General features: G+C 41.1%; 1 protein-coding gene across 3 annotated transcripts in view; it reads right to left on the bottom strand.

Annotated features, from left to right (window-relative positions):
* CUNH20orf194 (chromosome unknown C20orf194 homolog) overlaps positions 1-13267 on the bottom strand; it is a 170525-nt gene that overhangs the window by 53172 nt on the left and 104086 nt on the right. For all 3 annotated transcript variants that reach the window (XM_027836287.1, XM_027836288.1, XM_027836289.1), the window contains 2 exons: positions 12341-12444; positions 4939-5085 (listed from right to left, as the gene is read on the bottom strand). In XM_027836287.1, coding sequence (XP_027692088.1) covers positions 4939-5085; positions 12341-12444 — 251 coding nt within the window. The remainder of the gene's footprint in view (positions 1-4938; positions 5086-12340; positions 12445-13267) is intronic.

The raw sequence follows: 13267 nt of genomic DNA, 5'->3' as shown, positions 1-13267 counted from the left end.
GAGAGAGAGAGAGAGAGAGAGAGAGAGAGAGCACAAGAGATAAAGAGAGAACACAAGAGAGAAAGCAAGAGAGCACATGTTTTTTCATCATGGCAATGTTTTCCCTGGAGCACGTAATAAACAAAGAAGACTCGTGTCTCTCTGTCTGAAGTGGTTCAAGTGCAGCCTGCAGGGAGGCTGGAGAATGGAGGAGAACTCTGAACACACTGTTGGACTCACTGCTGGGCCTCTTGCCTGGATCTATAGCCTAAATAAATAGGCAAGGGGAGAAAGGCAAAACACAAAAAACGTTAGAAGGAAAAACCAGTGTAGGGTCATCTTCGGAACCTTCCTTCACAGGCTTTTGGCAGGGGGGCTCTGGGCTCTCCCAGAAATTTGATTAGGGAGGTTATAGACTTTTGCAGAATCATAAGTCAAGAGAGAAGCAGTCTCTCTCTAAATTTCCACAGCTTTCCCATGGAAATAAACAATATCCTCACAAGGACTGAGAGGGTTGTTGTGAGAGAAGCACTTTGTAACCCTAAAAGCACTCACTAGATAAATATTAGCTATAATTACTCCAAAATTCTCCATGTGTTTCCAGGTCCTTCTACATAATATTTATTTAATTAATTAATTCAATAGCTCCTTCTTAAACTCTGATGCAGCAAGGGCAAGGTGAACCCTATGACATGGCAGCTCTTGGGAGCAGATGCTGTCTTGTAAGTAGGCATCTTGCCTTGGTGTGATCAGTGCCCAGAAGTGTCCCACGTACCCCTGCACCCTAACCATCAACATTTAGTAAAGAAGAAAAGATAAAAGTCAGAAGTTTCATTAGAAAGAATGGCTCTTTCCCAGACAGCAGGACTCAATGATGTAGGGAAAACAAGGAATTAAGAACAAAATGGTATTCGGGAAAACTGGGCTTGAACACCAGCCCTGCCATTGGCTCCCTGTATGCTCCACTGCAAGTCACTTCCCACTCTGGGCCAGTGTCCTTGTCTGTTTAATATGAGGGATGGATTAGATGATTTCCAACAGTCCCTTCCATTTCTGAAATTCTTCTAAAGACTTTTAGTTCAAGTCAGCCAGGGCTAGGTGTATCAGTTACTTAGGTGATGTTCTCTAAGCACCAAGAATAATGGGACACAGCAGATGTGGGAGCAAAAATAATGGCCACTGGCTACAGACTGTGTGGTCAAGGGGGAGGCCATGTCCTGGGCCTGGCAGACAGAAGAGAGCCTTAAGAATGAGCAGTGCATTAACATTTAAAAAAGCATTGGAGAATAACGAAGAGCTGAAGGAGAGGGGATTAACTCGGGGTCAACATGTAAGAGTAAGGGGGTCACACAAATATCTCAGGACCAGCATAGAAACAAAATCTAAAACAGGAAAAGAATAGGAAAGCAAAAAGGTTGTGCTATCAAAAGCAGGAATAATAATAACAGCTGATAATCCACGGTACTTTACAACTTCCAAAATACTTCACAGACATTATCTTACCTAATCCTTAGAATGAACCTGTGAGGCGGGCCAGGCAAGTGTTAGCTTCATTTTACAAATGAGGAAACTGCATTGGAGAAAATGGCAAAGTAACTTGGAGAAGGCCATGTCTCTCCCAAGCAGTGGAACCAAGACTTCATTCTCTGCAGTCTTTCCACTATCCTGCAGTGGAAAATTGCAGGAATAAACCAGTTGGAATGTACTGGCACTCAGGGCAAAGAGGAAGGTAGATAGTATTGGGAAATAAATGACAAGGTTGAATAGCCTTGGCTGATTCCAGCCTCGTCTCCTTAATGAGAAAGGGCAAAGGCCCTCACTCAGTCTGGGCTCACACAGCATTTCATCATCAATTAATTAATTAAACATTTATTAAGTGCCTACTACATGTTTACAGGAGGCTCTCAGAATACAAAGACAAGAGGGAAATGATCCCAGCCCTCAAGGAGTTTATATTTTAATAAGGCAGACAAGATGTACATATATAAGTGTATACATGAAGCATATATAAAGTAAATAATCACAAAAATGATAATGATAGCTAGCATTTGCATGGAGCATTAAGGTTTGCAAAGTGTTTTACAAATATCATACCATTTTATCTTCACAACAACTCTAGGAGATAGATGTTATTATTATTCCCACATTACAGATGAAGAAACTGAAGCAGGCAGAAGTAAAGTGACTTGCCCAGGATCTCACAACTACTAAGTGTCTGAGGCCACATTTGAACTCAGGTCTTCCTGACTCCACCTGCAGCACTCTACCCACTGTGCTGGTAGGATTCTGGTAGGATTCTTACAGAAGGAAATACTTGAGCTGAGTCTTGAAGGAGACCACAAATTCCCAGAGGTGAAGGTAAAAAGGAGAACATCCCCAGTATGTGATGAGGGGCACAGACAGTGCAAAAGCAGGGAGACCCAAGATGGAGTGGGTGTGTGTGTGTGTGTGTGTGTGTGTGTGTGTGTGTGTGTGTAAGTAACAAGTAAGAAGCCTGGACAGATACAGTTGGGGCCAGCTTATGAAACGCTTAACATGCCAACCACAGGTGTTCATAGTTGATCTTAGAGGCATTAGGAAGCCAGGGGTGTTTACTGAGTGGGAGGTTGACAGGGTCAGACCTGGGCTTAGGAAAATCACTTTGACAGCAGCATGAAAGATGAAGGAGAGAGGGGAATGGCTTGAGGAAGGGAGATCAATTAGGAGGTTACAATAATTGTAATAACAACAACAAGAATAGCCAGCATTTAAATGACACATAGAGGTTTGCAACGCACTTTACAAATATTGTTATTCTGACTGATTACAGAAAGCCAAGCTTCTAAGATACCTCTGCCAGTCAGTGGCTCTCAGAGCTGGGCCGACAGAGGGGTTCAATCCTGCAAAAACAGGGTAGATGCTAAAAAAAAAAAAGAAAAAGCTGATTATCTGCTGTATTTCCCTAGAGTCAAAGTGTGTTTCTGGTACTACTGGCTCTTTTAAACTAAGGGAAAAAAAAGAAATTATAGAGCCAGATTTGTTAACTCAGTTTGATCTACCTTAGGCTAAAATCTCGTTTTTTTAGATTTTTGTATAACAGCTCAGATCTCTCTCTCCTTTCTGAAAATCTCCCAGCTGGTCTTGTATATGCATGGCATCCTCCTCCTCTCACTTTCTGGTGTCACAGCTTATCTATCTCAAACATTATGCCTGAGGGGGAAGCAAATTGACCTTCTTTTTCCTATAATAGCTTCCAGATCTTTCAAATTTTCTCCTCAAGTTTTGTTTCCCCTCCTTTCCAAAAGAATCTCACACAAGGAAAACTTTACTCCCTCTGTGGGTACCCATGGCTGGCCAATGAACTGTTTCCAGGTCTCGTATATCTTTATAATGTTCTTGGAGGTGGGACTCCTTGAAATGAAGTCTCTGCCTTAATTGTTGGCAAGATCACTGGACAAAGGAAATTGGCATCCAAGGGCAACTTTACCCACACTGGATTTTTCCCCCTCCTTCCTTAATTGACACTTGACAAAAAATCTTGGCCAATTCGCTTTCACCATTAAGAAACACGGCAGATGAAGCCATGTTTAGATTTCCACCTGCCAAGCCTGGTCCACTTCCCCAAGAGTTCCCATCTAAAGAAAGACCAACCTAGGTCACTCTCCCAGGAGTTGCCAGAAAGGTCCTATCATGGAGTTAATTGGACGGAGGGCAGGAGTAGTAAGATAAGCCTGGACTAACAGACAATAAACTACACTGAGAAAACTAGGAAACAGACAGCTAGGAGAGAAGATTATGAAACTTTTTTGCCATGAGCATCTTTCAGAGACCTTCTTTCTAGCAGCCCTGGTGCAGCTTTGGGGTCCTTACTGTCCAGGAAGAAGAGACAACTAGCCATGAAACTAGTCAAACAGACAGGAAGTACCATACTCAAACATCAACAAAGATAACATCTGTTTTCTAAAACTGGAATGAACTAACTAGAATAGACCACAAATAAGAATTCCAATTGACTACAGGCTATTAATAAGGGAGTTAATAAATAAGTAATCACTAAGAGCTAGGGATATCTACAAAAATGAAGAAGATTTTTCTCACACAAAAGATTAGGAGAGTCAGGTGCAGAATCGTGCCTCTCATACTGCAGGGAAGAAAGGAACTGGTAATTAGAGGCTGCAAACACTTGCACAGTCTAGAAACCTGGGTCAAGGATTCCACTAGCTAAAGCCACAGGCACTCATCTAGACTAAGGAGCCAAACATCATGGCAGGACCACAAAGAATGATTTTCTCCAGATCATGAGAGAGCTATTAATGCAACCATACACTTAGGCATGGGTCCAAACCTTGAGCCTAAAAAATCCAGGGGTGGCCCTTAAGAAGAAGAAATAAAATCAGGTATTGGGTGAGAATCTTCAAAGAAACTGAAAACCCCTTAATTATTTAATCCTTTAGACACCAAAGTCTCACATCCCCAAAATTTAACTTAAGCCTTGCAGGTTGGCTTAATCCCAGAGACCCTCTTCCATGTAATGGTGGGCATTTTCTTATCAAATGTGCTCAAATATCTTATTCCCTGTGTTTTTCTCAGTCAGCAGCTTAGACACCCCAAGAGTGGGGTCCAAGTTTGGCCTCTAGGTTTTTGAGGACTGGAGCTGTACCTCATTTTGGCAGCTGCCTCAGTGAGGTCTCAACAAAGGTCACTGATAGTCAACATAGGGCCTTTTACCATCCTTGGTGCTACTGCTTCACTGAAGCACCCAAATAGCTGTTCCAATTTCATTGCCATCTTCCCTAAAGATCATCATTCCTGTTTTCCCACTCACTTTTAAATTGCTTGAAATAATCCAGCAGTAGTTTTAGAATCCAAAAAAAAAAAACCATTTAATTAAGCACCTACTGTGTGCAGAACACTATACTTATGTTTTGCCCCAAACTGGCTCGATTTCTTTAAAGAAATCTTGAAATAAACTGGTGTTACCTCTGCATAAAATGCTTGGTACATCTTGGATTTGGGGAAAAAGGCAATCATCAGAAAATTGCTCGATGTATGGAATTCAACTGGAAGATAAGGAAGCAGGGAACTTTTGAAGTCTATCAACAAGGCAGCAACAACAGTGGTGGAGTCCTAAATAGAAAAGAAAAGAAGACTTTTACTAAAAGCACTTCTGAAAAAGGAAGAGAATGTTTCCATCATCCATACAGCCAATATAGAAACCAATAACCACAATCATTTGTCTATTCTCACTTCTTCCACTCAATAGACATTTATTAAACAACTTCTATGTGCAAGGCATTGTACTAAGCACAGATACAAAAGTAAAGACAACACAGTGCCTGCCCACTAAGGGTTTACAGTCTAGTAGGTGGTTGAGACGTTATAAGAATGAGTAGAATATAAGGTAGAGTGTGATGGGTACAAAGGAGAGATTGTAGACAAGGTGATATAAAAAAATTTCAGGAGAGAAAAATCACTTTCAGTTTGGGGTGACTGTATTAAATCTTCATGGAAGAAGTGGCATCTAGGTTAGTCCTTGAGGAGAGTGACATCAATACGGAGATGGTTGTGGGGAGATGTATCCATTCCAGGAATGGGAGACAGGCTGAGTTAGGACACAGAAATTGAAGAAGGCAGAACGTCATGAGACAGAGAGAGAACAGTGCAGCTTGGTTGGAATAGAAAGCATGTGAAGTGGAATAGTATGAGATAAGTTTGGAAAGTTAGGTTACAACCAAATTATGGAAGGCTTGAATATCAGGTTAAGGAATTTACATTTATTTAATAGTTTAGGGAGCCAGTGAAGATGTCTATTCAGAGAAGAGCAAAATGAGCAGAGCAATGGGATGATTACTCGGGCAGTGGTGTAAAGCATGGGCAGGCAAAGGGATAGGCTAAAAGCATGAAGACCAGCTAATACACAATCACAACAGTCAAAGCAAGAAAAGGTAAGGGTCTAAACTAGGGCAGTTATAGAGGATGTGGTGAGAAGGGTACAGATGTGAGAAATAGTGCCAGAGGTAGAAAAAAATAAGACTAGACAGCTGATTTGCTGTTGGGGTCAGGCAGATGGAAAGAGTAATGACCCCTCCAGATTTATGAAGGATCAGGAACGGAGGATAGTTGGAATAGTTAGCATTTATATAGCACTTAAAGGTTTGCAAAGAACTTTAAATATGCTATCTCACTAGATCCTCATGATAACCCAGGGAGACAGGTTTTTTTATTATCCCCTTTTTATTTTTTATTTTTTATTTTTTTTGGTGAGGCAATCGGGATTAAGTGACTTGCCCAGGGTCACACAGCTACTAAGTTTCAAGTGTCTGAGGCCACATTTGAACTCAGGTCCTCCTGACTAAAAGGTCAGAGCTCTATCTATTGTGCCACCTAGCTGCCCTATCCCCTTTTTACATATAAAGAAACTGAAGCAGAGGGAGGTAAAATGACTTGCCCAGGGTCACCTGGCTAGCAGTTTCTGAACATTAGTCTTCCTGCCTCTAGGTCCAGCATGCTATTCACTACACCACCTGGCTGCCTCATCAGCTCTGCCAGAATGCCATGCGTTCTCCAAAAAATCAATGATTCCCACAAGGAAAAGAAGAAGAATGCAAAGTTAGCCACTTTCACAGTCTCAGCAGTTCATGTTTGGCTCCTCCAGATGTGACAGTATTCCTGTTCTAAAGCCGTCCACCTTTCTCCTTCCTCTATCTCCCCCATAGGGGGATAGAGATAATTGGGGAAGAGTCTCAGTTTTCCATATGGGATGCCAAAAACTCTACTTTCTAGAGAAAGCCACTCCCTCCTCTATCTTGTGAAAGCTGAGAACTTAAAACTCTTCTCCCATTGATTACTAGTCGGGGTTCCTACAGGCATTTTTTCTCAAGTTGGGTGAAGCTTGTCTTCATTTCCCCTTCCATTACCAATTTCTCTCATTTCCTTCCCATATCCCACCTGGGCCCCATTCTGCAAAGACCTGTTCTCAGATATTTGGCACAGTTGAAAAGCAATCTGATCAACTAATTAGTCCCTGCTAATATATTAGCTGATATTAAGGTATGATACCTTTTAGACATAGCTAAACTCTAATGGGAGACTGAATCTCTGACAAGCCTTCTAGACCCAAGGAATGCATCTTCATAATGAACAAATGTCAGGAAACCTGAGAAATGCTTGGAGGATAGATTTTTGTTCCTTATATCATACCTCCTAAGTGCCTACCTGTTCTAGCTCCTCACAGAAGGAGAGACCACTCTCCCAATTTAGGTGCCAGGCACATAAAGGGGCCCAAGTTAACTCCCAAACACACCTCTGGACAGTTGTGAGGAATCAACTTCACCGAGGGACCTCCTCTATAGCAAAAGAAGATATAACCTGACTCTTTTGAGGTCAGTGTCACCCCAATAGCTAATATGGGAAGTTGACGAGTGTAAACACATACACATTCACAGTCACTTCAGAAGTCAGGTATTTCTTAGGACATGGTGCCCTTTCTAACAGACTATAGCCTCAGCCCAACCACACACAGAATTACGACAATTCTCATTAATAGAGACTTGACAATTTTTCACCATGGAAGATAGGCTGAAGCTCTATGAGTCTGCTAGGAGATTTTTTTCTTTTTGTGTAAACACTGGTTAAAATTCTGTATTAGTAACATGTTATTAAAATTGGACTAATACAAATAATTCTCTTTTAACAAATTAAACACCTTTGGGATGTAATAAAGACTCGCTAAAAGAAAAAAGTCACATACATCCGATCCCCAGAAAAAGGTTTCCTTTGTAGGTCCAAGACATAACACAGAAAGGGACATAGGTTTTTACCAAATACAACAGCTTTACCAAAAGAGGGATTTGCCAAATCATCAGCAAGAAATAAGCCTAAGTTCATGAAGGACACAGACAAAGTGAACACAATCTTGTTCACCAAATTTGCTCCCTGCTGTATAAAAATAGGACTTGCATTGATTAGGTCTAATTAACCTTGAGCAGAGAGCAAACTGATAAAAATTACAATCCAGAGAAGTGGAAAGGTTGAAAATAGCTCTAGGTTTAGGAAAGAATTTATGGAAGAGAGATGATAGGTCCACCACTAATTTTTAAAGAAAGGCAGGCATCACTGTGGCACATACATAAATAACCTTTGGAAATTGATATCTTAGAGACCAAAAATGCCTTCCCAGCAACTATAGCCACATGCCCTTCTCAGACAGTCCAGGACTGTACCTCTGTTTTGCTCTCATTAAAAATTCACACACAAGCATGCCACTGCCTGATTCTTCACTTCCTTTCAGAAAGCTACCCCACAGGAGGCCTAAGGAGTCACTCTTTTCCGTGCTGTGTGGTTGCCATCACGTGTCGAGGCTGCCCACAGCCTTGCCTGAGTCACTCTCCTTCACCTCTGGCCCTTTTTCCTCCACTGTGCTTGCCCCACACAGTTAAGAAACAATAAAATTTGACTTTAGGCTTTTAACAATATCTGGCCCTGGGTCAAGGCTGATAGCTGGATATTGAAAAAAGCCACAGTTGCATGAAAAGAGAGACTCTTGAATGAAACAATTAAAGGAAGGTCAGTATTAAAATAGCTACTGAATTACAAAGGTTCAGTCAACGTAGCATTAACGAGAAAGGGAGCAAGGATAAGGAGGGTCTCTTAGTTTTTTTTTCTGTATTATGGTTGAAATGCTTGCACCATCCTAACCATTTGCTTATTAAATTAAGTGGCTGAGACTGCAGTGACAGAAGTGCATTGAGTGTAAGGCTCCTCCAGGAGTAAGTGGATAGTTATCTTCTCTGCCTCCCTGGGGACAGCTCCCCCCCACGATACTGCCAATGGGAAGCTCGCTTATTTGGTCCTAATCAGATACGGTGTCCTGCATGACACTGATAGGTTCCCTAAGATACCATGAACTCATGTCAAACTCTGGTTTCAGTTGACCAAATATCACTAATGTATGGAGACTGATCAGAGAACCTAAGTGCTCCACTACCCTCTCTGACATCAACAGGGAGGGAAGTGACCATGGTCAAGACTCCTTAGAGTCTGAGTACTAGCCAACAGAGTAACCTTCAGTGGGTCAGCAGAGGGAGGGGAAAAGCAGAGGCTTGAGTAAGTAAGATACCACCCAGTAACCTGGGCTCCTAGGGATCGGTCTAGTTAGGCTGAGAAAAGGTTCCCAGATGACCTTTACACTGGATCAGAGGCAAAGACAAAGTGTCTCCTTTGGAGCTGTCCTCCACATCAGCATAGACCCCCTTGGTATTCTATCTCCAGCTAATCCATCTACAATAGGAGATTCTGAGGGGGTGATAACCTGCTTCTGGAAATCAACCTTGGTCCCCTATAGGGTTCATGATCAAAGACTTTAAACATTTTTCTGGGAGTTCTCAGAGAGCGGGAATGCTTTTGCACATCCCTTTGCTCTAGCCTAGGCCTCATAGCCAGCAAAAGAACCTACTAGCCAGTATATTATATTCACTGAGAAGAAATAATTATATAAATAGTATTTGCCACCCATAAGCAAGCAAGGCACCTTGAGGTAGAAAGAGGAAATGGCATGTGCTAGGAGAGTTAAATCACCACTACCATCCACCACCATCTTGACTACCACCTCCTCTCAGATCCAATGGAAACATCCTAGGGCCCCAAATCCAACAGCCCTGGATAAAGCAGTACCCATCAGACCAACAGCCCTACTTCCATCCTGTACCCTACACCATCACTGAAGGAGGCAATCCCTAAGGAGAAAGGGTCTATCTTCTTTGACAATACTGCCAGCAATTACTGGATTAGTTGCCACCCAAGGACAGGTAAGCCCAAGAGCCCTGGGAACAGCAGTGGCTTCCAGAATACAGATCTTAGTTCTAGACCTGCACCTACAGCCGTCAGTTAGAGAGGCAACCCTTACGGAGATGCAACCTTGCTAAAGTCCAAGCTTCCTCAGCAACCACAGCTACTGAAGACCCAAAACCATTAGAACTATCAGACAGTTCAAATAAGAAGAAGGTATGATTTTATCACTGGAAACAACATTGAAGAAGACACACTACCAATTGCTTTGCTGCTTCCCCCTAAGAACCATGGAACCTTCCCATCTGACTTATAGTTAAAACCTCTTCTCTGTGTGTTGTCTCCCCTGTTAGAATGTGAGCTCCTTGAGGGCAGAGACTGGTCCTCCTTTTCTATTTATATCCCTAGCATTTAGCACCATGCTTTGCATGTATTAAATATTTAATAACTGTTTTTTCTATCATGTCTAAAGTCCCTCCCACTTGTTTATAAAACTCTATTTTTACAATTCTTCTCCAAAGAGAAATGTTTCTATACTGTTCCCTATAAAAATCCTCTTCCAAAACATGTCATTTATCCATCTCTGTCCTCTTTCAGAGAGCCACCTTTTCTTTAATTTTTTCAATTTTGAATTTAACCAAAACCAAATAAGAAACAGTATTTCTGGACATAAAGTAGAAGAGAAAAAAAGGATCATACATGAAGCTACAAAACCACATCATGACCATTTTACTTTTCTTTTTCAGCATAATAAATTCAATGTATTATTTTTAAAGCTGTTCTAGTTTTTGTTCTCTTCCATGAATTTTAAAAATGCCTCAATGAGCTTCTCTTCTCTTTCTCCCCCCCCCATTTTGACAGATCCATTGCTAAACACTCTTTTACCACACAACATCTCCTGGAGAAACTGGAAGAAAGAAAAGCAAACCCCTTGTATCAGATCTGCATAGCCAAGCAGAACAAATGTTCATACAGTCCATGCCACCAAACCTACATCTCATTACGCACCCTGAGTTCATCATTTTTTCTCTGTCAGAAAGTCAAGAGTATTTTTCAATGATCCTTTAGAATGGTCAATCATTGCATTAATCAGCATTCTTTCAAAACTGTTGTCTTTACACTGTTGTTACTGTATAAATTGTTTCTTGGTTCTGCTCACTTCACCATGCATCAATTCATATAAGTCTTCCCAGGTTTCTCTGAAACTGTCCCTTTCATTATCATTATTATTATTATTATTATTTTGCTTTCTGGTGAGGCAGTCAGGGTTAAGTGACTTGCCCAGAGTCACACAGCTGGTGAGTGTCCTGTGTCTGAGACTGGATTTGAACTCAGGTCCTCCTGACTCCAAGGCCACAGCTCTATCCACTGCACCACCTAGCTGCCCCCATTATTTCTTGAGGTACCATATTTGAATACAGCTATATACAGGGCATCTAGGTGATGCAGTAGATAGAGTGTTGGACTTGGAATTATGCCAGGAAGACCTGAGTTCAAATGTGACCTCAGACACCTACTAGCCGTGTGACCCTGGACAAATCATTTGACCTCTGTTTATCTCAATTTCCTCATATGTAAAAAGGGAATAATAATAGCATATATTTTCCAGGGTTGTGAGGATCAAATGAAATAATATTTGTAAAGCATGTTAAAAAACCTCCAAGCAAGGGGCAGCTAGGTGGTGCAGTAGATAGAGCATTGGCCCTGAAGTCACAAGGACCCGAGTTCAAATCTGGCTTCAGACCAAACACTTGACACTTACTAGCTGTGTGACCCTGGGCAAGTCACTTAACCCCAATTGCCCAAAAAAAAGAAAAAGAAAAAAAACCTCCAAGCTTTTCCCCTTTTGTTCTGATTCTTCTTTCACAACATGACTAATGTGGAAATGTGTTTAATATGATTGTACACATATAAGCTATATCAGATTACTTCCTGTCTTGGGGAGGAGGTAGGGGAGTGAGGGAGAAAAAATTTGTAACTCAAAATCTTATAAAAGCGAATGCCAAAAAAAATTTCAAAACAAAATAAAACAAAACCTCCAAGCACTATATAAATACTAGCTATTACATAATACTAGCTGTTACATACCATAATTTGTTTAGTCACACCTTAATTGGAATCAATTTGGAACACAGAGAGAACTGCTTTCCAAATTTCTGTACATATGGGTCCTTCTCCTCTTTCTTCAATATGTTTGGGGGTTCAGACCTGCCAGTGAGTAGCATCACGAGATCAAAGTGCATGCAGAGTTGGGTAACTTCTTTGAGTCTAGCCCTAAATTCCTTTCCAGGATGGCTGGACCAATTCATAGCTCCATCAAGAACATAGTAGAATACCTGTTTTTCCACAACCCCTCTTACAATTGTCATTTTTCTTTTTTGTCAGTTTTACTAATCTGATGAGTATGAGGTGGAAGCTCAGATTTGTGTGAATTTGCATTTCTCTGATGGGTAATTTGAAGCATTTTTTCAAATGAACATTGATAGCTTGGATGCCATTTTTAAAAGACTACTTGATTTTATCCTGTAGGTGATATAAAAACAAATGATGCAATAAAATAAAGAAAATGCAGATCTGGTAAAAGTGAAACACTTACCCCATCATAGAAGCATATGGAATTCATGTGATTCTTAGAGATGGTGATACTTCCATAATGATGGTGGGAAAACAAAAGGCCATCTGAAAAGAAGTAAAATTTTCCTGAAAGAAAGAGACACCCCATTAGAGATGGTTTCTCCACAACTCAGGCCACTTAATGCTGCTGACACAGACCCAGGCCAGTGATGAGGATGCTCTTTAACATGAATTATACTTCACACATCTGCTTACAGCTTTAGAGTTTGTGAAATTTAAATCCATTTGCTCAGCTGAACTTCCCCACAGCCCTGAGGGAAAGGCAGGACATTTCACAGATGAGGAAACCAAGGCTCAGAGAGGTTGTGACTTCACCAAAGTCAAATAGTTATGAAAGAGGTCCTCAGAACTCAAACTCAAGTCTTCTGCCTACAAATATAAAATTCTTTCTACTATATCATGACATCTCAGGAGGGCAACCCCAACATGGAAAGAACAAGCATTTATTAAGTTACATACTATATGCTAAGCACTTTTCAAATATTATATCATTTGATAATGAAGCACTTTAGTCCCATTAGCTTCAAGCATGTATTTAAAATAACAACTTGCATATGGTGCTACAATGCACCACATAAAATGCATGAACTTCTACGGTTCCTGTCTTCTCAGATCTTACAGCCTGAGACACAGCAACATAAACCAAAGAGACAGACAATGTAACCGAGGTGAATAATGTTGATCAGGAAACAGCAAATGGGGAAGATATTTTCATACCACAGTGCAAGGGGAAGATAAATTGTTCTTTCTTATAGGGGTTTCCTTTGGCTAGAATTTTGGTCTAGACTTGGTGGTTATCTCTTTGTGAAATGCTGGGCAATGACTAGATTCGTGCATATGGATATGGATAATGGGTGTGTCTCCTTGGGGCCCTAGCTCCAGAAGGGAT

This window comes from Vombatus ursinus, unplaced genomic scaffold (genome assembly GCF_900497805.2).
Source record: "Vombatus ursinus unplaced genomic scaffold, bare-nosed wombat genome assembly UNPS02014818.1, whole genome shotgun sequence".
In the NCBI taxonomy this organism is placed as follows: Eukaryota; Metazoa; Chordata; class Mammalia; order Diprotodontia; family Vombatidae; genus Vombatus; species Vombatus ursinus.
This window is presented reverse-complemented; position numbering and strand designations above follow the sequence as displayed.